Source organism: Agelaius phoeniceus, chromosome 8 (assembly GCF_051311805.1).
Source record: "Agelaius phoeniceus isolate bAgePho1 chromosome 8, bAgePho1.hap1, whole genome shotgun sequence".
Taxonomy (NCBI): domain Eukaryota; kingdom Metazoa; phylum Chordata; class Aves; order Passeriformes; family Icteridae; genus Agelaius; species Agelaius phoeniceus.
Genome location: NC_135272.1, coordinates 31,681,069 through 31,703,771, shown reverse-complemented (window position 1 = coordinate 31,703,771; position 22,703 = coordinate 31,681,069). Strand labels below are relative to the sequence as shown.

Below are 22,703 nucleotides of genomic sequence, written 5' to 3'. Positions count from 1 at the left end.
GGCGGGCAGCGCTCCGCTCCCTCCGCTCCTTCTGCTCCACTCTCTCCGCCCCGCTCCGCTCCGCTCCGCTCTGCCCCGCTCCGCTCCGCCAGGCCCGCGCCGCCTCCCGGGGGGCTCCGCGCCCGGCCCGGCCCGACAGCCGCTCCGGGCTCGCCGCGGCTCCTCCGCCCGCCTGCGGAGGTGCTGCTCGGGAGACGGGGCTTTTTTTTTTTTTTTTTTTAATTTTTCCCGCTATTCTCTGCTGGATTTTAGCCTCGCGAGGGATCCTGTCGTTGAAGGTGCCGGATTGTTCTTTGAAGGGACACTGCTAGTTTGTGGCCGCAGTTGCAGGGGGACGGGGGAACGGAGCTTAGCGAGCAGCTCGGGTTGCACCGGGGCGCCGTGGGGAGCGGCGAGCCCGCGAGCGCGGACGGGAGAGCCCGGCTTTGAGCCTGGCGCGATGAACTTGGTGCTGCCCCGCCAGATGCGCACGGAGAGCAAGGAGGCGAGAGAGATCTAAGTTTTCTCGGATTTTCTTGTGTTAGCTTTGCTTTTCGGGCGCGGAGGGGAGGAGGGCGCGGAACGGCTCCCGACGGGCCCCTCCTCAGTTGAACCCCGCTCCGGGGGGACGGGGGCGTCGAGCGAGGCGAGAGGACAGGCGCTGCGGTTTGCATGCCCGCTCCCGGGGCTCTGTGTGCCCCCCGCTCGTGATTGCGCTTGAAGGCGACGGGAGCCTCTCCGCGCCCGGGCGCGGGTGCGGCGCAGGGGCTCCCCCGCCCCGCGTCGCTTTGGGGGAGGCCGGGGAGGGGGGGCCGCTCTCTCGGGGCGGGCTCGCCGGGATGGAGCTGCGGTCCGAGCTGCCCAGCGTGCCCGCCGCGCCCCCCCCGGTGCCCCCCAGCTCGGTGGCGGCCGCGGCGGCCGCGGCGGCGGCCACGCTGCCGGTGAGCGTGGCCGGGAGCTTGCTGCGGGCGCCGCCGCTGCTGCTGCGGGCGGCCGAGAAGTACCCGCGGACGCCCAAGTGCGCCCGGTGCCGCAACCACGGCGTGGTGTCGGCGCTGAAGGGCCACAAGCGGTACTGCCGCTGGAAGGACTGCATGTGCGCCAAGTGCACCCTAATCGCCGAGCGCCAGCGCGTCATGGCCGCTCAGGTGGCGCTGCGCCGGCAGCAGGCGCAGGAGGAGAACGAGGCCCGGGAGCTGCAGCTGCTCTACGGCACGGCCGAGGGGCTGGCGCTGGCGGCCGCCAACGGCATCATCCCGCCCCGGCCCGCGTACGAGGTGTTCGGCTCCGTCTGCGCCGGGGCCGGCGGCGAGGGAGGCGCCGGCGCCTCAGGTAAGGCCGCGCTGCGAGCCCTCGGGGCAGGGGGTGATGGGGGGACGGGGTCTGGAGAGGCGGCGGGAGACGAGCGGGGCGCGGGGCTGCGGGAGGGTGGCCCCGCCGACGGCCGGGGCGCTCCGCGGGGCCCGCCGGGGGCAGCCCCACTGACGGTGTCTCTTCCTTCTGCCCCCCCGGCCCGCAGAGTCCAAGATGCAGAAGTTCGAGCTGTTCCCCAAGACGCTGCTGCCGAGCCGCGCCGTCACCCCGCAGCAGGCGGGCGGGAAGCCCCTCTCCCCGGACGGCGAGTCCGTGCCCGGCACCTCCTCCCCAGATGCTCGCCACGGCTCGGGCTCGGAGAACGGGGACGGCGAGTCCTTCCTGAGCTCCCCCGTCTCCAAGGGCCCGAAGGAGGGGGAGGAGAGCCCGGGCTCCATCAGCCCGCTGGGCTCGGACTCGGGCTCAGAGGCGGACAAGGACGAGCAGGACCCGTCGCCCTCGGCCGGCGGCCGGCAGCGGACTCCCATCGACATCCTGACGCGCGTCTTCCCGGCGCACAAGCGCAGCGTGCTGGAGCTGGTGCTGCAGGGCTGCGGCGGGGACGTGGTACAGGCCATCGAGCAGATCCTCAACAACCGCGGCCCGGAGAAGGGCCCCGAGGAGGGCTGGGCCCGGGACGGCGCCTTGCAGGGCCTGCCGCCCACCCCCGCCGCCGCCGCCGCCGCCGCCCACCACCGGCCCTTGATCGCCGGCGCCATGGCCCCGGCCATCGGCACGCTGGGCAGCCGCTCCGCCTTCTCCCCGCTGCAGCCCAACGCCACGCACTTCGGGGCCGAGGCCGGCGCCTACCCCCTGGGCACGCACCTGGGACTGAACCCGCTGCGCCTCGCCTACTCGGCGCACAGCCGGGGACTGGCCTTCATGACCCCCTACTCCACGGCCGGGCTGATGCCCACGCTGGGGTTCCGGCCGCCCGTGGACTACGCCTTCAGCGACCTGATGCGGGACCGCTCCGCCGTGCACAAGGAGCAGGTGTACTCCGGAGGGCTCTACGGGCCCATGGTCAACAACACCCCCGAGAAGCAATAGCGGCTTCCTAAAGCTCGTCTGTGTAGAGGTAGCTAGGTAGGCACGGGTGGACGGACACGGGGGGCTTGCTCTCCCCCGTGCAGGCGGTGGTTGCGTGCAGAGCCCGGCGCGGACAGGCGTAGGTGTGTTAAGGTGATACAGGTGCACTTTCATTGTCCAGACATGAGTCGCTCTTTGTTGCTTATGGCCATAAGCATGGATCTCCTCGGCGCGTCGTGGGGTGTGCACACACGCGAGCGCTCTTTTCCACAAACACATACATATATATATATATGTATACTAGCAAGTGTATAATGTTATAAAATGGAAATCTAAGTTATTAATGTAACTCGTAGGTGAACTCGGTATTAACGTTAAGCTAAAGGTTAGGCAGCGCATTGTAATACTTACCAGGCATATAGATGAAACATTGTCAAACTGAAAACCTTTTCCTTCCCGCCCCCAGAAACGTTGCGGTCTGTATATAACATTGGAAAGTAGATATATTTGTAACTGTCCGTAGGACCCTGGCGCCAATGGTGTATGATGGTTTAATAAGCCTCCTTCATTTGTGATCTGCAAGAAAATTGCTTTCTTGTTCCGATGTAGCAAACTTCTTGCTGTTTCTAACAGGTAATTCTGTGTTTCCATTTCATAGAAATAAATGTTATTTTCTATTAAAAAAAAAACGGTCTTATGAATGGCAAGTGGTATTTTATCAGATGATGGAAGTGTGTTTTGGGAAATTCATTTGACAAGTACATTCAATATTTAAAGGAGTTTATGCAAATAGTACAAACATGTTTACTACATTTTTATCATGGTCAAACTAGATATTCTTCAGATAAATTTATAAATAAAAACGAAGCGTACAAGCAAGAGCAAATTCCTTATCAACTGAAATTGTCAAATACGTTTATTTCTGGTTCTGATCTTTTTCTTATTTCTGCCTGAGGAAAAAATCCCCAACAAACCTACAGAGGTGTAAATTTAAGCAGGATTTCTCACTCCGGTATCTGATGTTTTTTGTCATATTTAGGGAATTTGGAAGTGTTGCAAAGAGAGCCCTGGTTAAATCAAATCCCACCTTGCGACCCGCGGGTTGTGTAGCAGCACTGAGGTTTTACCCCTCGTATCTGAAATGGGATTGTGCCTTTCCGTTGTTTTTGTGTCAAAATAAGCAAAGGGATCTATAATAATGACGTTTTTTCAGATTGTAAAGGTGTGTTTGCAGCAGAAGTGGATGAGTTAAGATCAGTGCAGGGAAGGTTTCAGAGCTGTTTTCGGAGCTGTGTGTCCTTCACTCTCATCCGAGGGTAAAGGCTACTCGCGTGGCTTTTTTCTTTCTTTTTTTCCCTCTCTTTTTTTTTTTTTTTTTTTTTTTTTTTTGGCAACGGTGCCCAAATGTTCTCGGAGATCAAAACGTCTGAAAGGCTTTCCTGCCTCTATTTATTTCTGCACTGGGACGAGCGGGGGGCAGCGGGCGTGCCCCCGTGCATCCCGAGAGGCGATCCCGCCCAAGGCCGGAGCGTGACTTTCCTGCCAGGCCTGGGAGTGTTTGGCCCAGGAAAACTATTACTCACAAAGAACAAGTTCAGTGCATGGTTGAATTAAGACTGTAAAAGCTCCTAAAGTTGGTTGGTATGGAAACCTAATCCCAGCGAACCGCTCCGTGGCACAGCTGGACTGTTTACTTTCTCACTTCAAATATAACTGTGTAAACATTGGCTGGGAGCTGCCAGCGCGGCTCCTACCAACCAGTTAATGTACTGGTGGGGCTGGGAGCACAGCGCTCCCGCCGCAGCTCCGGAGGGAAGCTCCTGGGTAAAACCAAATTGCATCAAAACGCAATTCTTCCATCCCGCATGCCATTGATCAACTTGGATACAATTTTACAATTTTCTTTTAAAAAAAAAAAAACAACCCAAAACTCAAAACCAAACCCAAAACAAAACCCCAACAAAAAAGTAAGTGAATATTGCAGATTACACCTAGGCAAATACTTTTGACCCCGGTCCATCCTGGGAGCAGCCAAATCAATATCGCAAGGGAAACTTTTTAAAGTCTCGTGTTCCAAGAGCGGGTGAAACTTAATATTACTACAATAAAACGGTTTAATAAAGAAGGGCTTTAATAGTGAGCTAATTTGATTGAGTTTCCTAATTCCACTTTAATTGGAAAAGGAGTTGTCTGTTTGGTTATAAAGTGCTAGGGTTATGTTAGACTAGGGAAAAAAAAAAGATGGACCTTGAGCATCTGAATAAACTTTTTTTTCCTATTTTTTTCCCTTTTTTGGTTGGCAGCTGACTTTGTGCAGGATGGGTTTCCATATCTAGGATTATGAGCGGGCTACAAAGAGCTGCTACTTAAAGAAATCAGGTCGCCACATTTCTCCTATTCTAGCCCTGTTGAGAAGGGTTTAGGAGCTGTTGATTTAACTCAGCTCCCCTTTTAATTATAAAAGCCATTCTTGTGTAGTTGGGCGAGCAGGACAATTTATCAGAATTGTTGCCGTGTCTTGGAGGTTGGCTTGAGCTTGGATTTATACGGCCGACAATGGGGATCACGACGATTAACTTTCGTGTGGGTAGTTTAGGCAGTTGGATTGGGGGGCAGTAGGAGGAGAGAGAGGGGGGTGAGAGTTTCTGATAAATTATCGTACTGAAGTAATTCCCATAGATTAAAAAAAAAAAAAGAAAAAAGATAAAAATCCCTTGGGTTTGGAGCTGCCTCGGAGAGGTTCGTATACAGAAGCCTCTGGCAGAACATAAAATATTCAGGTCCCTTTTAGAGTAAAATAAAATGCTGTCACTTGAATAAAAATCGGCGGAACGGAGTATAAATTATTTGTGAAGCAGAGAGGCTGCGGGCGAGCGCTCGCAAACTTCCCTGTTAATTAAATCTTAATCCACGGGTCGCAGGAAGCGGCGGAGCTGCAGCAGCGGCTGCTGTACATACAGCGGGACACGTTCCAGAGTTATATTAACTGCACTCGTGTTTAATATGAATCAGTCCTAATCCACAGCATAATAAAGATCAAATTAGACTAACCATTTAGTAGCGAAATGACATTCCTTCACCTAAAATGAACCTCCCCGCGCCGTGCTCGCTGCGCGGCAGCCTGGGCAGCGCGGGGCCCGGCCCGGGCTGAGCCCAGCGCCCGGGGAGGGCTTTTCCAGGCCGGCCGCTTTGGTTTCCAGCCTGAGGGGGGAACCCCCGCTACCCTCCCACGCTTCCCAGAGCCGCCTCTTCCCCACCCCTCCGCATTCCCGGCCCGCTGCCGAGGCCCCGGGATGGAGCAGGCTCGGAGCGGGCTGGTCCCCGCTCCGCGGCTGGGGCCAGGGGAGCACCCACGGCAGGGAAGGGCGGTGGTTCTGCTTCCAGGCGGAGCCCCGGGCAGCCAGGGCCGGGCTGTGTTACTGGAGACCGAGGGGCGAGTCCCGACTCTCGCTCCGTCTTTCCCGCGGCCACGGGAGCGCTGTCGCGGCTGTCCCGGGACTCGCCCCCCGTTTCCCAGGCTGGAAACCACCCCGCATCCCGAGGATGGGATGGGATGGGATGGGATGGGATGGGGCGGCCTTTTGTGCCGGCGCTGAGCAAACACAGCTGCCGCCGGTGGCACCGACGGAGGGAGCGCGGCTCTCACCGTCCCACCCCTCGCCCGCTCCCGGCCGTGCTCCTTTGGGCGGGGGTGACACCGGGTACCCCGCGGCTCCCGGGCTGATCGCAGCGCCGGTGTCAGGCACACGAACTTCCACGTCCCACCTCTGCCTCTTCTCACGGGGCGGGCATCCCCCCCTCCCCGTGTTGTCATAACGTCCCCATGGCAACTGCGGCAATTACTCCTATGCCGGAACAACAATGGGAAAGTATTTAATATATTTAAATGTGATTAAGCAGGTGGAAGAAACGAGGAGGAGCAGCTCCGTAGGAAGAGCCGGCGGAGGCTTCCAGGGAGCCCCGGGGGCTGCAGCTCTCCCGGGGCAGCAGCGGCGCGTCTGGAACTCAACAGATGGAAGCGGGCGAGGGACGCGGAGTTACACCGGGAGAGGAACGGAGCGTTCCACCCTTTTCTGCTGCCTTTAACACCAATTGAGGCACGTGAAAATTCATTCCGATTTCCATCTCTCGGAATTTCGACAGAAATGCTAACACACCGTTGCAAAAAAATATTTTCCCCCTGTTACTAATCCTTTCCAGTTTCCTCTTTATCTTTCTCTACCTTATTTATTAGGAAGAAAACCAAAAAAGCCCCAGAAACCCGCTGTTAGCCATAAGTTCGGAAAATAAAAGGCACGGGAAAAAAAACCCGAAACTGCACAAAGCTGGGTTGTATCCCATCTCCAAAACGCGCTTACTAGGAAAAAAAGTACACGTAGGAAACACCACTAGGAAAAAAAAAAAAAAGAAAAAAAAAAGAGAAAAAGATAGAATTAATTTAGACACACACTTTAACCTGAAAATTATTCATTTTCAGCCGCCACCCCTGATTTCTACATAATTAGGGAATCTATAACCAACGGAAGAGATGCTGCTGACCCAGGGAACCACGGCCGCTGCCGGGGTGGCGGATGGTGAACAGCGAGAGCCGCTGCCGCCCTTCCCCGGGAGCGGCCGGCAGAGCCGGGCAATCCCCCTTGGCCTTGGATTCACGGTTAATTCGTGTGCCCGGCTGCGGGTTCGGTGGGAATCGCGGGGTGGGTTCGGTGGGAATCGCGGGGTGCGGCGAGGGAAGGAGGGTGCGGTGCTGGGGCGGGGGAGGCGCTGTGAATGCGAGGGACCTGCCCCGGGGCAGGAAGAGGTTAAAGGGTGCGGGGATGAGCTGCCTCACCCTGGCTAACAGCGATGCGAGCTGAAAGAGCTGGAGAAGATATATTGGCAAGAAATTCTGGCGCTGGACAATGCCTAAAGGTAAGAGAAGGGTGGAGAGGAGGGAAGGGGTGAATTCCAGAAGAGAAGATCAGGGCAAGGGACTGATGGGGTCTTAGGCTCACAAGAGCTGATGGAGAACTGGGATGCAGTATTAAGAGCTGTGGAAATATTTAGGACTCACTAAAATAAGATCTTGTGTCTGTGTTACAAGAGAAAGATGAAAATGTGTCAGCTGCTGTGCATTATCTAAAATAATAACATATATAATATCTATATATATCTGCCATTCCTGAGGGAGACTTTAAGGCTTGATTATGCTCTGGGTAAGGTGGCCCTGTGTGGTGGGATTTATATTTTAAAGGAGAAGATGGAAAGTCCCTGATTTCAGATGAATGTTCCCAGGTGCTTTCAGAGGTCAGGAGGCTCCATTACAGGAGCACTCAAACCCTGAGCAAGGGGCTGCTGGTGTAGAACAGTGCTGGGTGCTCTCACAGTGACTCACTGATTGCTCATGTGGAAGCAAGAACATCCAGAGAGATGAAAATGCTGAAAGACCAGGCTATTACTGATAGCTTTAACTGCAAGTGGCTGTTTGGTAAACATTTCTAACCATAAATAAATAAATAAAGTCTGGTCTGAGGCCTGTTCAATCCAAGATCTGGCATAAGCACGTGTTCCTCTTCACTCCAGGTATGAATTTGGCAGAAGTGGACAAGGGCATGATGAGACACCTGCCTGGGGGATAATTCTGTTTGGAATGCTGTTTTTTGCAGTATTAGATTTACCTGTATGTGGGAGCTAAAGTCTTATCTTAGGTTTTATCTTAAATCCTTGCTAACTCTAAACTACAGGGGGAGAAGCATTGCTTCCTGAAAGCCCTGTTTTGATGGCCTGGAAGAGCAAAATCTTGTCATATACTGGTTTGTGGATTAATTTTCTGTAAGAGATGGTGCTATGTGGTTCCTGACTTCACACAGAAGCTCTGTAATGCAGATCTGTGAGGGGTAAGGGTGAATCCTTTGGCATGTTCTCAATGTGAATGTTTTTGCAGCTAATACGAATTCAGACAGGTTTTTTTTTTTCTGTTTTATATTCCCTCCTTTCTTGTTTTGGATCTTATTAATGCTGTGAAGTTTATAAAAATTATGCTTCTAAAAACTTATTTTTTCCCCTCAATACATGAATAGATAAAAAATAAGTGGATAAAACCATAGATAAATTTCAGAAAAAAGATATAGAAATCCCTGGAAAGCAGGTCACCCAAAGTCTTATTACCCATCAATAGTTACAGATCTGCCTTACATATCCTCAGAAAGTATTTGCCTGTTTAACTGGGAAAATATAATAGATGGGCAGGATCTGTGCAAATTTTAGTAGGTTTGTGAGAGCAGGGCAGGCTCCTGGGGGAAGAAGGAAGTGGAAAGGAAACCAGAAACAGAGAGTGGATCTTTTCGTGTGGTCTGACAGGCAGATGGAAAGCATGAATTACAGAGGCTTTCAAAAAGATCTGCTTGGGGTTTATGTTTACAGAGAGATTTAACAAGACTGGCTGGCCTTGAAATGCTGAGGTTGTTGCTGAAATCAGATGTTTGGAAGTGAAGTGGGGTACTAGCCCTGGACCAGAATATCGGAGAGGTTCACAGGAATTCAACGAGACAGAGGCAGGGCCCCTATAAACCATTCAGCACATCCTGAAAGGGGCTTAAAGGTCAGCAAAAAGGACCTGGAGTCAGGGGAAGGAGGGGACCCCTGCTAAGGGGAGCTGGATCCAGACAGAGACCACGAGCTTCTAAGCAGGAGGAGCAGCAGCAGCAGGAGGAGACAGCCAGAAGGAGCTGGGATTTGTGCAGGTGGGACTCAGCAGTGAAACAGCTTTACAGGGAACAAAGGTAGCAAAACACTGCCTAGCTTCCTTGTAAGGGGGATATGGGATATTGATTTCCTCTCATGGCTTGGGGAAGCCCATGGTTTACCTTGCGTAGGACCTATGGATTTCCTGAGATTTCTAAATCTCCTGCTTGCAAGGTTAGCCATAGATATTTACAGCTAAATGAATGGGGCAAGTAGTGGAGATTATAACTTTGGAGAGCCTTTGCTTTGTAAGGGGAGAGAAGGATATCTTATTCTGGCAGGAGAATCTAATTAAGGGCCTGTTCAATAGGAGTAAATGTCAAATGATCAGGCACACAGGACTAAAATTGCAATGCTCTGTCCAGTGTGCTAGAATGTGTGCTAGGAGATGCCTGGCTTTTTTTCCTGCTTAGAGGGATGAATTATGTTTGATTTCTCTAATCATTCTTTTTATCCACATTATTGAAGCTTTACTTTGACACAGAGAAAGCGATCTTGATGCACTGGGGCCAAGAGTAGGAAAATTGCTCCAGCAGATTTGGCAAGGAACACAGGGCTCCAGCCTCTCACAAAAACCCCTGCCCTTCTCCATGAGAGCTTCATGTGCACCAGAGGGGATCAGAAAGGGGTTCTCAGGGCCTCTTTTCTACAATAATTATATTATAATGTTCTTCCAGTTCAGTGGGTGAAAAGGGCATCAAAACACTAATTGAATTTCTGTTTTCAGATCCACAGGAAAATATCTGGGCACATAAGAATGGGTGGTAGCTGGGTTTGGGGGAAAATTAGCCCATCACGTGGTTTGCAAACATAATCTGTTGGCCAAAGCTCACCAGATGAAGGAGTTAACCCAGCTCTAGTTTACTGGGAGTGTAACCATTTCAAAATGCTCACACTCACACTCACACTCACCCCAGGCTCCTGGAGAAGCTGGCAAAGGCACTGCCATGTGTGTCACCATTACTGAGGCACTTCCTGAGGGTTACATGGAAGCTCTCTGGATTCTGCTGCCAGACTGAAAGGTTACCTTGCCCTGTCCACATTTCACTTTGGCCTCCTAATCTCCCTCCTGGGAGAGGGCTCAGCTAGTTTTCAGTACCTTGGTCACTGAAAGAAGAAATTGTGTTGTCTTGGCAAGCAAGGAGACTCAGCTCTTGAGAGGGAAATGGCTCTGCTAAGCTGCAGGTCTGTGGTGATGGAGGTGATAAATGATAGGTGTGCTCTTAAAAAACAGGGCCAAAAGTGAAGCTAAAGCTGTTCAGGGAACCTCACAACCTTTTTATTTTACTCCTCATCACTGAAATGTCCAAGGGAAGTAAGTCCTGATAAATTGGGCTGAACTGAACAACAGCAAATGATGTTCTGTAAACTGTGAAAAGCTGAGACTGACCTGGTGAAGTCACTGGTAAAATGTCTGGTTTTCCTGGAAGCCTCAGCAGGGTTGATTCTGCATCTGATGGACATTGATGATATTGGGCAGAGGCACCCTCATTAAGAAATTGCCTGCTGGAACTCCCTCCAGCCATCTGGCATCCAAAATGCAACAGCAAAAGGGATCATGTTGGTGATTTTCAGTAAATGTTTTGCACAGAGCCATCTTTGTTGACTGTCTCTATTGTTTTGCAGATGTTTATGGTATCATGAATCTTTTTTTCAGCCTTAATTGAAAGACATGCTCCCCCAGTTCAAGGGTTAACTTAGTTATAACAGAAAGGAAATTAGTATGAAATTTTTATCCTTAAGAAGGTCTTTGGACAAATCCTCAGATCATATGTTAAATTTGAAATATTTGAAAACTTTTGACTCTCAGGCTGCTATCATGCCTTCATTTTTTCTTTTTCTTTTTTTTTTTTTGCTTTTAAATTTTCATACAAATGTCTGCTTCTACAGTTTTGGTGTCTGAGTTCTGAGCATTGCTCATCAGTTTTGGAAAAACGAGTTGTAGCTGATTTTCTTAAAGGTTTTGAAGGTTTTATGAGCAACAATAGCCATAAAAATATTAGTGGGTATCACTCTGGTTGGTGCTATTTGGGTTTTATTTTCACACATATGTCAATGAACAGAGAGTCTCCTTTCCTCTCAGTTCAGTTTGAGGTGTGGCTGGGGCTCTCAGATGTTACACTCAGATTCTGGACTCCCTTGGGCAGAAGCTGCCTTTGTTTTTTGGTAGTCCCAAGCAGAGAATATTGTCTGGAAGCAGGATGCACACAACCAAAGTGCTTCCTGAGGTGGCAGAATGCTGCTGGTGCTCAGTGGGTGTGAGCTCTGGGTCAGTTCTGAGATTAACCTGAAAATGAGATGATTTTGAAGCAGGTAGAACTGATGCTTCAGCTGAGTGTGCCACACTGAAAGTCAAGCATGCTAACTTCTTATCTCCAGTCTTTTGAAAGGTACAATTATCCTTTATTTTGCAGGTTGGTTTGTTTAACTTTCACTGGATTATTCTCATGGAATAAGAATGAGATATTGCTATTTCAGAGCACCACTGGCACCTTGCAAATGCATGAAGCTGTAAGGTTTTGTAGTGAAAACTGCACATGGGTCTCTGAAGATTTGGTTTGTGTACTAAATTCTGCTGCTGATTTACCAACACTGGGTGACCTTGAGCTACACAAAACAATTTATTATTTTTTAAAAAGTGACTATTAATATTGACAGTCTCCAGTTTCACTATGAGACGCTTGAGACTTGAATTGCAGACTTTTGTACTACTTGAGTATTTATTTTTAATAAGGGTCCTAATTAAGTGTGCAATCTCTGTAGCAGGAAAGCTCTCCTGGACTCTGTCCTCATTCATTAAAATGTGTCAAATTCCTCAGAGTTTAGAGCAGAGCTCTAACAATGGCAAAAGAGACCCTGTGTCCTGAATATATACGAACATGTGCCAAAGATGTTTGTTAATAAGTACTTGTGCAGTGACAAAGCCCAGCAAACAAGGGGGACACATTTCCTCACTTTCTGCTTCCCAAGCAGAGCCCCTGACTTCACTCAGGAAGCTGCACTGTTGTGAGACATGGAAAAGTAAAATACCCTCTGCTTTATAATAAGTCATTTCAGCTCTGTCTAATTAACACTTCTTAGTGTTAATTGTAACCCCCTGTTCTGTGTTTTTCAGGGATGATATTTCCCAAGCAGTGCTGATGAAATGTCAGGCAGAGGTAGTAATTTTGTTTTCCTTGCTATTATAACATTGTGCCATAGATATAGTTATATACAGAGATACGTGCCAATCAACCAACAGAGCAAACAAGATGGAGAGGTAAAAATCTGCTCCTTAGAGAATTTCTTAGGCAGACAGTGAATTATGAGCTCTTCTCTGCCTAGACAACTTGCAGTGAGAGCAGCTATTCCTACTGGCATTCCTTGCTGTGATTAAAAAAAAAAAAGAATAATTTTAGATGACTTCTTTTATTAAATCAATAGACTTAACAGGATGGAGAGGTGGAGTATATACATAATACAAATACAAAATATTTTTAATATAATCTGCAGAATCCTGTAGGCTTCTAATATTGATGCTACAGAAATACCATTGGCCAGTATTTGCAGAACAACATTTAATGAACAGTAAAGACATTCATGTAGTTGGAAAGGGGAAAATCCTGTTGACATTCTAGCAAACCCATCCACCTTGGCTTTGTAGCCTGGAGGAAATGAGAGGGTGGTGTTAGAAACAGGAAACATGAAAGTCACTGTTAAAACATCACCCTGGTGCTGACAGCACTGCAAAACTATTGCAAAAGATAATGGTAATGATGATATTGGACTGTTGTGTGTCACTGGTGTTTAAGCTGGATTTTTCCTTTGGAATTCCACTCAAAAATTGAAGGTGGAATTTGCTCTTTGACAAGAGAATGTAGAGAAATTGTGGTCTTATCCAAAAACTCCTGAGTCTGATGGCAGCCAGGAAAGTGTCTGTGATGGCTCCACATTTTATGAGCAGGTAAAACTGAGAGAGAAAGCTGACTGAAAATAAAGCCAAACCAACCAACCTCTCATGATGAAACATGGAAAAGAAAAAAGGCTAGTATGTGAGTGCCAGCTGTAGAGCTGAAAATACAATTTCCAATAACTTCTGTCACATCCTGTACAATTAACTTAATAAGCATTTCACCCTCTTTTTTTTTTTTTAATTAGGAATAGTAATGTTCTTCAAACATTTCAAATTTCTCCATGCCATCCATGTAACACTTGACCTTGCAAAAGACTTCATGGCCCAGTTGAAATGCTAGGAGTGCTTGGACAAGTTACTTTTAGGAAACCACTGAGGTTTATAGCCTTGTGGCTATTTTTTAGGGACTTGTGCTATATTTCTGAACACTGGGGAGGAGAAAGGCTGAAATTCTCTTTCCCTGGATTGATTGTGTTCAATATAACAAAGGAAAAAATTTCAAAACAATGTTTCCTGCCTATATTGAGGTGTAATGAATTGCTGTTGTAGTAGAGATTATTTTAAGGGATGGCAAACCCCCCCCCCCCCCACTTTTTGACTAAGCCACATGGCAGCTGTTTAATCATTTCAGGCTTTTGCTTTATGTCTAAAGAAATTAACTATTAACAAATGGTCAATTCACAGATCTGTGTGTGAAGATGTGGCTGAGTTCAGTGACAGTAATCTGTGTGTGTGTGTGTGTACACACACATATATATGTCAGTGTGTGCACATATTTCTATCTATATCCATCTATCTATCTATCTATCTATCTATCTATCTATCTATCTATCTATCTATCTATCTATCCATCTCTCTCTCTCTCTCTCTCCCCTACCCTTGTGAGTTCATTTACCATTTGTAGTTTCTTTACCAATTAAATTTCCCAACCCAGCAGCTCCCTCTGCATCATGTCATGCATGCTGACTATGTGCTGATTTCAGGTTGAGGATAATTTAGCAGGGCTGCTGATTATGGCAAACTTATTCTCAGGAGATCAATGAGAAATGGGTGTTTTGTGAGGAAGTTTGTTTTGTGTAGATTACAAAGATAATGATACGGACACGGATTAGAATGGGACATTAAAACCAAAACCATTCTGTGTGAGCTCTGTGAAATCCACACTGCAAAGATAAGATGGGAAGTCAGGGAGTAGAACATGTGGTTCTGGGTCTGAGATCCACTTTTAAACTTGAAATACTTGAGCTGGACCTGACCTTGAGAACTCCTGTGTTATTTCATGCACATGAATCTTCTCAGTGACTTTCATACTGACATGTTTCCCATATTTAATCATTTTGCAGCCTATGCAATACAAAACATTGTTTTTTTCCTGTGTGCCTTGGACAGCTCCAAGTATTCACCAAATATTCAGTAATAATGAATTACAATTCCCTTTGTTTCATGTTGATGGTGAAAAGCAGGTGAGTATTAGCATAGTAGTGATGCTGCTTGAACATGGAAAGGTTGCTGTAATCTCAGTGCAGTAGAATTTCTGGTCAAGCATAAAATAATTATAATTAAGAGAAATATGGCTGAAAAAAAAAGATGTGGGGTCTTTTCTTTCCATGAAATAATCTTTCCTGGGAATCTCATGTTGTTTTACTGACCTTGAGGAAGACCTGAGTACCATGCAGCAAAAGTCACTATTCTCAATTTCCTTCCATCCTTCATCCAGCTCTTACTTAGGACCAAGCAGGTTTATACAAGTGTAAGCTATGAATTTGTTATCCTTCTAGAAATTCACCCCAGCTTATAAGGACTTGCAGAAGGGATGCAAAATATGCATATTGAATTTTATCTTATGAGCTGGAACTCTGTCAAAATGAGAGCTGACCTATTTGGGGGGAAGCATTCCTCACTGAGGAAATGTTTTGAGAGATCATATAATACAAGTGTCAGGGTTTTCTACCAGTAACATGAAAAAGTCATGTGGTCGTGAATAGTATAAAATTAAGGTATTGGTCCCTATAATTTATCTGTTCTGAGTTAAGTAAAAGTTAAAAAGCCACCTTGGATCTTTTTTCCTCCCTCTTTCCATTACACTTTTATTGTTTAGAAGTAATTTTATTTTTTTTAAACAAGTAAATTGCATATTTTTCCCTTTATGAAAGAATCACAAAATTAGAAAATTGCATTCTCAGAAAATACCATTTAAAAAAGAAGGCAAAAATAAAAGAAAAAAAAAATCCTTGAATCAGAATGGCTTGGATTGGAAGGGACCTTTAAAAATCATCTACTCCAACCCTCTCCCTACAACAAGCAGGGACATTTTCAATTAGATCAGGCTGCTCTCCATCCATGTAGATGGGCATCTCCAACCTCTTTGGGCAACCTGCTTTGGTGTTTCATCATCCTCACAGTAAAAAAATTACTCCCTATATCCAGTCTGAATCTACCTTCTTTCAGTTTAAAATTGCTACTATAGATCCTATTAAGAAGCCTGTCCCCATCTTTCTTATGAGCCCCCTTTAAAATTTCTTTATATATATATATATATATATATATATATATATATATATATATATATATATATATATATATAAAATGGAATATTATAGTTGTAATCCAGTGTTTAGTACTGTATGTAAAAATCATTGTCATGAGAATGTTCTAGCCTGAAACTGTATGCCATGTTCTGGGCTTTTAATGAGTATTTCACAATCTCACCAAAAAAGGATTTAATTTTTGTCCTCCTACAGCAATACTATTTTCTCCTCCACCTATTTTGTACTTTAATTGGCACATCCATTTTTAACAGAATCTCTTCATCAACTCTGTCCTTTGCTCTGGCTCCCAAACCTGCAGCCCTTCTCTCTGAGTTAGGAGCAGATTCCTGTGGCTGCACATGAGACGCTTTTCAAAGTGGTTTCTACCTCATTGCCATTAAAATCCCTTTGGCAAAAGTCCTACCAGGCACAGCCTGCTGTGTCCTGAGATCCAGACACCAGGCAGTGTTGCAGGGTGCTTGGAAGGGCTCAGGAAGCAGCTTCCCTCCTGAAAGGGACCTAAAGAGATGATCAGGAGAATGCAGGGGCTTGGTAACAGTGGTGGTGTCTCCTAATCCTCTTTGTTTTAACAATCACCTCTAAAACTTTAAAGGTGCCTGCTGAGCTCTTGTTCCAGTGCCAGCAGTGGAAGTGCAGAGGTTGAGAGGTGTCTCCTTTGCAAGGAAATGCAGAAGGAAATGTGGTTTGGGCACCTCATTGTGGCTGAGGCAGGCTGGGCTTAAATTTCCTGTGCTGCACGGAGCTCCTATGGGCACAGGGGGAGTTACCTGGGGCACAGCTGTGCTGGGATGTGTGCAGGTGTGCTGGGATGTGTGCAGGTGTGCTGGGATGTGTACAGGTGTGCTGGGATGTGTGCAGGGATGTGTGCTGGGATGTGTGCAGGTGTGCTGGGATGTGTGCAGGTGTGCTGGGATGTGTGCTGGGATGTGTGCAGGTGTGCTGGGATGTGTACAGGTGTGCTGGGATGTGTGCAGGGATGTGTGCTGGGATGTGTACAGGTGTGCTGGGATGTGTGCTGGGATGTGTGCAGGTGTGCTGGGATGTGTGCAGGTGTGCTGGGATGTGTACAGGTGTGCTGGGTTCTTCTCAGCCCAAACTTCCCTCCCATGCAAGGGAACTCCCAGCTGGAGTTTGAAAGAGAGGAAGGAGAACAATTACTGCACTTAGCAAACCTGAGCTGTGAGTGCTGGCTGAACTTGGTGACTCACTGAAAATCTTTAGTACTGAAAGGATTTTTGTCATCTGAATCCCAGAGTCCTGGAATTCCTCAAGAACCTTAAACCCAAACTTTTAGCCACCTAGCTGAGGAAGAAAAAGCCATCAAGTCTAAAGGTTTGATGAAATGAAGGGAATGACATAGCTATTAAAATATTATGTTTGGAGCAGTCCAAGACCAGTTCTGATTTGTTGTTCAGGAGTCCAGGCTGGCAGCACCAGAAGACAGGCTCTTGCCAACTATCAGAAACTGGAGGCAGCCTGTGTCTCTCAATGGCTTCCAGGATCCAAAGTCTTAAATTTAAATAATTCATGTGGTTAATGAATAATAAATTTAATAGTAATGATTAAGGCAGATGACTCTCTGTTCAGTTAAATGGTCACAGCCACCTGAAAAATCTGTGTGGTGCATTCATGCTGCTCTCCTCCTCTGAGTTTGCAGCATTCAGCCCCTGACAAGTTTGTTTAATGCTGTGGATGATTCCCTGTGCTCTCAGACTGTGCTTCCCCCTTTCCCACCCCACACCTGGCTGCAGCAGTGCACCTGCCTTACAGAAGGACAGTTTGTTAATTTATGGTGTTTTGTGCACAATTTTCCTTCCAGCTGCTGTGGGGTGCTGTGCTGTTCCTGCTGGTGCTGCAGTTGCTGCTGCTCTGTGGCACTTTCCAAGGCCAGGCTCCTGCTGGCCCCAGAGCCCATCCCAGGGGAGTCAGGACAGCCCAGCAGGGTGGGAGAGAGGGCAGGGCAGGCTTTGGAGCAGGGTCCCTGCAGGGGTCTGCAACAAGGGGGAAAATTCCCCATCTCTTATCTTGCTCCTCCCTCCCACCCCCACCGTTCAGCCCATTTCCTCAAAGAGGATTTGTGGAGTGTGCAGACCACAGAGCTTTCTTCTTCTTCTTCTTCTTCCTCCTCCTCACCCTGCTCCTCCATTCCATGTGCTGTTTGTTTTCCTGTGCTGCCTCCTGTTTGCTCCATTTGAGCACTGTGAGAGTCTTGCTCTGGGTGTTTTCACCAGAGGATGCTGCGGGTGCAGCCTGGGGAGGAGCCACATCAGCTTTTGCTCTCCTGCCCTGGCTGAGGTGTCTCAGGCCGAGACCTTTGCACAGAGGGAACCCCCATTCCATGGGATATCAGCCCATGATGGCAGGGAGGAGGAGCTGGGCTTCCTTTCTTCTGCTGACAGCCAGGAATGGGATGGGGCTGACTTTGCTCCTTTGCCATTCCGAGCTGGCTTGTTCATCCCACTGGCTGAGAGTGGCATAAACAAAAGCATCCAGACACTGACAGTGCTGTTCCTGAATTACTCATGGCAGTGGGAAGCAGATCAAACCCTCTTTTCATGCCTGTTGTTATTTTTCATTAATTAATTAATCAATAATTTTACTTCTGTTGACTGAGCAAAACTCCCACTGAACTGCCTTTTGCAATTAATGGGCTGGAACCATTTGCTCCAGAACGTTGCTTGGAGGTTCCAGCACAATGCTGACAGGATTTGCTGCCTGCTGCATTTAACCTCAGCTTCTTCACCCTCTCCTGGAGCTCTTTGAGGTCAGTCAGTGGCAGGGCTTGTCCTTGGGTGCACCTTTCAGTCAGGCTCCAAACACACAGTGGCTCTTTCCAGCAAAATGAGGTTTTGCCTCAAGCTGGAACGGGCAAATCGAGCCCTCAAACTTCGGGAAATTCTCTACAACTTCCAGTTCTGTATCTCATCTATTTTTACAGCGCTGCTTCCCTGTTTGCTGCTGTGGCAGGTTGGATCCGGGGCTTGTCTTAGCAGTGTCTTGGTTCTGCTGCCACTGTGTGGTCAAAGCTGGGCTGGTGTTTCAGGTATTCCTGCTCCTCACCCTGGTTTGTGTGGAGCCAGCAGAGTCCTGGCATCCCACACGGGATTCTCCTCCATGCCCCTGTAAACAGTGAGCAGTGACTGAATTTGATGGATTCTTTATTTGTGTTGGAGCAGCAACCAGGGACACCTGTGGCAATAAAGGTCCCTTGGGCTGGGTGGGTCTCAGGCTGGGAAAAAACAACAAACAGCCCCTAAGTCAGCTCTTAATTTGATACTATGCCTGTATGTAACAGGTAAATAAAAGTGACAGGGCAGGGATAAATCTCCAGCAGCTGCTGCTGACAGACCTGGTTGAAATGCAAGCAGAAGGGAAAACTGTTCAGTGGGATTCCATTAATCTCACTTGTGGTAATTTCCAGACACACCCCAAGATGGTGGGAAGTGTGTGAGTTCTGCAAACCTGGGTTTTTCAGGTTACAGAGTCACAGATCTCTTGCAGTCTGTCTCACATGCTGTTGAGGTTTCAAGCAAACCACAGAAGCTTTGCTCTCTCACTGCAACAACTAATAAAATACAGGTGTACTTAACAAGAAAAAAAAAGCTTCTATTAGGTTTGCTTGTCAGAAAATCATGCAGTAATCATTTATGTTTTGCCAGTTTGGTAATATCCAGGAGGTTCCTCAGTCATTAACTCACTTGAGTGAATTAGGAAAGTTTTATTGTAGTAATAAACAGTGATATGTCTGTTCAGGGACTTTCAAAGCAAGTGAAATAGAAAGCATAAATTACTCTGTGGTTTGCTTCTGCATTCCTTGTACATTCAGGATTTTCACTGGCTTTGAGGAATGCAGGAGCAAGCCCCAAATATTTGTAAAGAAATCAGGGTGAAAAAAATTTGCCTTGAGCCCAAAGATTAGAAAAAAGTAAAATATCAGCACCAGAAATTCACAGAGGGAGGAAATTCTAGCTACTAAGGGAACAGCAGCTGAGAATGTCATGCAATACTTTTATTAACACAGTATGAAAGGCAATTTAAATAAATAAAAAGGCCCATTTCTGCCATTTCCCAAAGCCCTTATTTAATTTAGGTAAAAACAAATATGCCACAAATGTTAAACCCATTTGCAATCATCTGATGACCTCAGATGCAGTCTCAGCTTTGTATTCCACAGTGAGTGACTCTCTCCTGTCTCCACTTTCTGTGCTGCTCAAACCCCAGTGCCTTGGGGAAGGGATCCTTCCTGTGGGTCTGTGCAGAGCCAGAGCCAGCTGGGACTGCTGCCTGCTGCTGGGTGTCACTGAGCACACCCAGGCCCTTCACACCCCCATTGTCACATCTTGTTTCTTGCTGACCCGTTCACAAACTGGTAAATTTGATTCTTGATTTTTCTATTAAAAAAAAAAAAATTTGTTTATTTATTTTGCACTGGTCTGGCTTGTGGAGTGAAGCATGCAGTGGGCTGCAGATCCTTGCTGGAAACTTGACTGAACTTGGTTGCTCTGACACAGACAAAAGGAGGGGTCAGCAGTAAATCCTGCAGCCTTCTGTGCAGGTCTTAAAGTTGGTTAGAAGCACTTCCAGGGAATTTTTCTGCTATTAGACTTGCTAAATGAACCAAGTTCCAGTGCATTTCCATAATTTATGAGACTTAGGCAACAGGTGGCTGTTTAGGCAGGGTAGTGATAGTAGGATTGTGGTGCAGATGACTGACACACAACATTTGCACGTACTATGATTGCAGAAACCTCATTTCCTTTGGAAGCTGGGCTAAAAATAGAAACCCTTTCCAGTGCCAAACTTTCCTGTCATAACTAGTGGAGGCTTTTTGCCCATTCATGAGTGTGTTGAGCTGCTCATGCTGCCTCTGTGCCAATATGTTTACTTAGCACTCTGGTTATACTTCCACTCAATTGTGTGAAATGCTTTCAATTTATGGTGGCCATGAGGAATATAGGGAATAGAAAAGTGAGTTTATCATGTGGATCACTTTAGCTTGGGTGGTTTTGGTTGTGGTGGTTTTGCTTTTTGTCCTGAAGAAAGCTTTGGTTGTGTAATATTTTCCATTTCACGGTTGTTTAGTGTAAGCAATAAAATATTGTCACCCAGTGGAGGTGACACAGGCCTAAGGCACCGCATGATCAAGGTGGGTCTGTGTGTGCAGGCTCAAAATAAATGGTGGCGACCTTGCACAAGTTTCTCCATGGAATCTCTGTGCCTTTCCCCCTCTGATCCTATCCAGGAACGCAGGCCCAAGGGGGGAGAAGAGCGAACCTGTTCTTTGGGGCTTTGCAAACCACGCTGCAGGGCTGAGCTCTGCTGCTGTCACTGCAGCACGGGGGGATTTGGGCTTTGCTTTTGGCAGCCCCGTGAGGTGACAGCGTGATGTGACACCGGCATCCCGCTGGGCTGGGCCCACCATGGTCGATCTAAACCACTGCAGAACTAACGAAATGTTTCATTCACGCATTGCCCAGGGAGATGTTTAGGGACGGGATTTCCCAGAGAGATGTTTAGGGACGGGATTTCCCGAGGGAGGTGTTTAGGGACGGGATTTCCCGAGGGAGCTGTTTAGGGACGGGATTTCCCAGGGAAGTGTTTAGGGACGGGATTTCTCAGGGAGGTGTTTGGGGACGGGATTTTCCAGAGAGATGTTTAGGGACGGGATTTCCCAGGGAGCTGGGGCAGCCCTGGAGCGGTGCGGGCCCCGCCGCGCTCGGCCACGAGAGGGCAGCAGAGACTGCGGAGCGGCCGGGCTGGGCCCGAGGGTGCCCGGGCTGGCCCTGGGCTGTCCCCGCAGAGCCGCCGCTGTCCCCGGGCTGTCCCCTTTGGGGTCACTGCTGTCCCCTTTGGGGTCACTGCTGTCCCTGGGATGTCGCCTTTGGGGGTCACTGCTGTCCCCTTGTCCCCTTTGGGGTCACCGCTGCCCCCTGGGCTGTCCCCTTTGGGGGTCACCGCTGTCCCCTTTGGGGTCACTGCTGTCCCCTGGGATGTCCCCTTTTGGGGTCCCTCCTGTACCCTGGACTGTCCCCTTTCAGGGTCACTCCTGTCCCCCTTCGGGGTCACTCCTGTGACCTTTTGGGGTCACTGCTATCCCCCAGGCTGTCCCCCTGTCCCCTTTTGGAGGTCTCTGCTGTCCCCTGGGCTGTCCCACCGGGGCCACACTCGCTCCCCTGGGCTTTCAGCCTTTGTGGTTGAGAACCCAAACCCGGTTTCTGAAATGTGGCCCTTTATTAGAAGTGATTTTTATTTTTTTTTCCTCCTGTGGTGGTGGCCAGTCCGTCCCTGCAGTGAGTCTGTGGTGACATCTCGAGGATTTGTGTCCTTTCTGCTGACTGTGCAAAGAGCAGAATGGAAGAGATGGGAAGGAGCACATCTGTCTGCACCTGTAAATGGCTGTCACTGTGATTGCAGGGGCTGCCAGTGGCACCAAGCACTAAACAAGAGGCAGCAGGTAGATGAAACAGGCAGGAGATGGGAAATCATCCCATGGGAAACCATCCCGTGTCTGGCATGGTGTGGGCACTGAAAGAGAAGATGGAGTTAATTTCTGACCCCAGTCCGGCAGAGGTCACTGTGCAAGCAACAAACTCCTTTATCTTATTCCTCAGAGTGTGAGAGAAGGAGGAGAAAAGCACTGGCAGATTATGGCTTGTGTGGAAGAACTGATCCCAGCTGGAGTGGGTTTTGGTGGAGCAAGAGAGATTATAGTGGGTGGATTGATTAAATTTTGGACAGTATTTAGGATAAGTAGTAGTGTGGCAATGCAGAAATTCTGAAGGTTTTTGGATAATGAGTCATGGTGATTATTCCCACAGACAGTGCATTGCTCAGCCCTGTACCCAGCATTATCAAAGCACTTATTTACACAGAAAACACATCACAGACAACATAATCTGCTAAAGGTGACACAACAACAATATGTGTTCACAGTTCTCATACTCTGAGGATTAGTTTGTAACTTCCCTTGGTTCAGTGGGAGTAGGTGTCCTGGTGTTTCTGAAAATCTCTGTGAGTCTTTGTACTTTCACCACTTAAGAACCTCAAAAATCTGCCCCTGGTATCTTCTAACTGGAGATGTTTATATTTCAGTTTGGGAGAGAACCAGCTCTGAATTCTGCAGAAGGGAACAGTGGCAGCATTATTATTGGTGGCATTTATTCTCGCTGAGAAGCTTC

General features: G+C 48.1%; 1 protein-coding gene across 1 annotated transcript; it reads left to right on the top strand.

Moving 5' to 3' along the window:
- The first annotated feature begins 1 nt into the window (after nucleotide 1).
- On the top strand, nucleotides 2-3,258 carry DMRTA2 (DMRT like family A2). Its single transcript, XM_077182506.1, has 2 exons — nucleotides 2-1,311; nucleotides 1,499-3,258. The coding sequence occupies exons 1-2, from the start codon at nucleotides 819-821 to the stop codon at nucleotides 2,380-2,382; spliced, it is 1,377 nt and encodes a 458-aa protein (XP_077038621.1). The 5' UTR covers nucleotides 2-818; the 3' UTR covers nucleotides 2,383-3,258.
- The last annotated feature ends 19,445 nt before the right edge of the window (nucleotides 3,259-22,703 follow it).

What these genes read in the sequence shown, in the direction of transcription:
- DMRTA2 (XM_077182506.1), top strand. Translation starts at nt 819, where the DNA reads ATGGAGCTGCGGTCCGAGCTGCCCAGCGTGCCCGCCGCGCCCCCCCCG. An exon ending in GGGAGGCGCCGGCGCCTCAG is followed by an intron (nt 1,312 to 1,498) that starts GTAAGGCCGCGC and finishes CCCGGCCCGCAG; the next exon opens with AGTCCAAGATGCAGAAGTTC.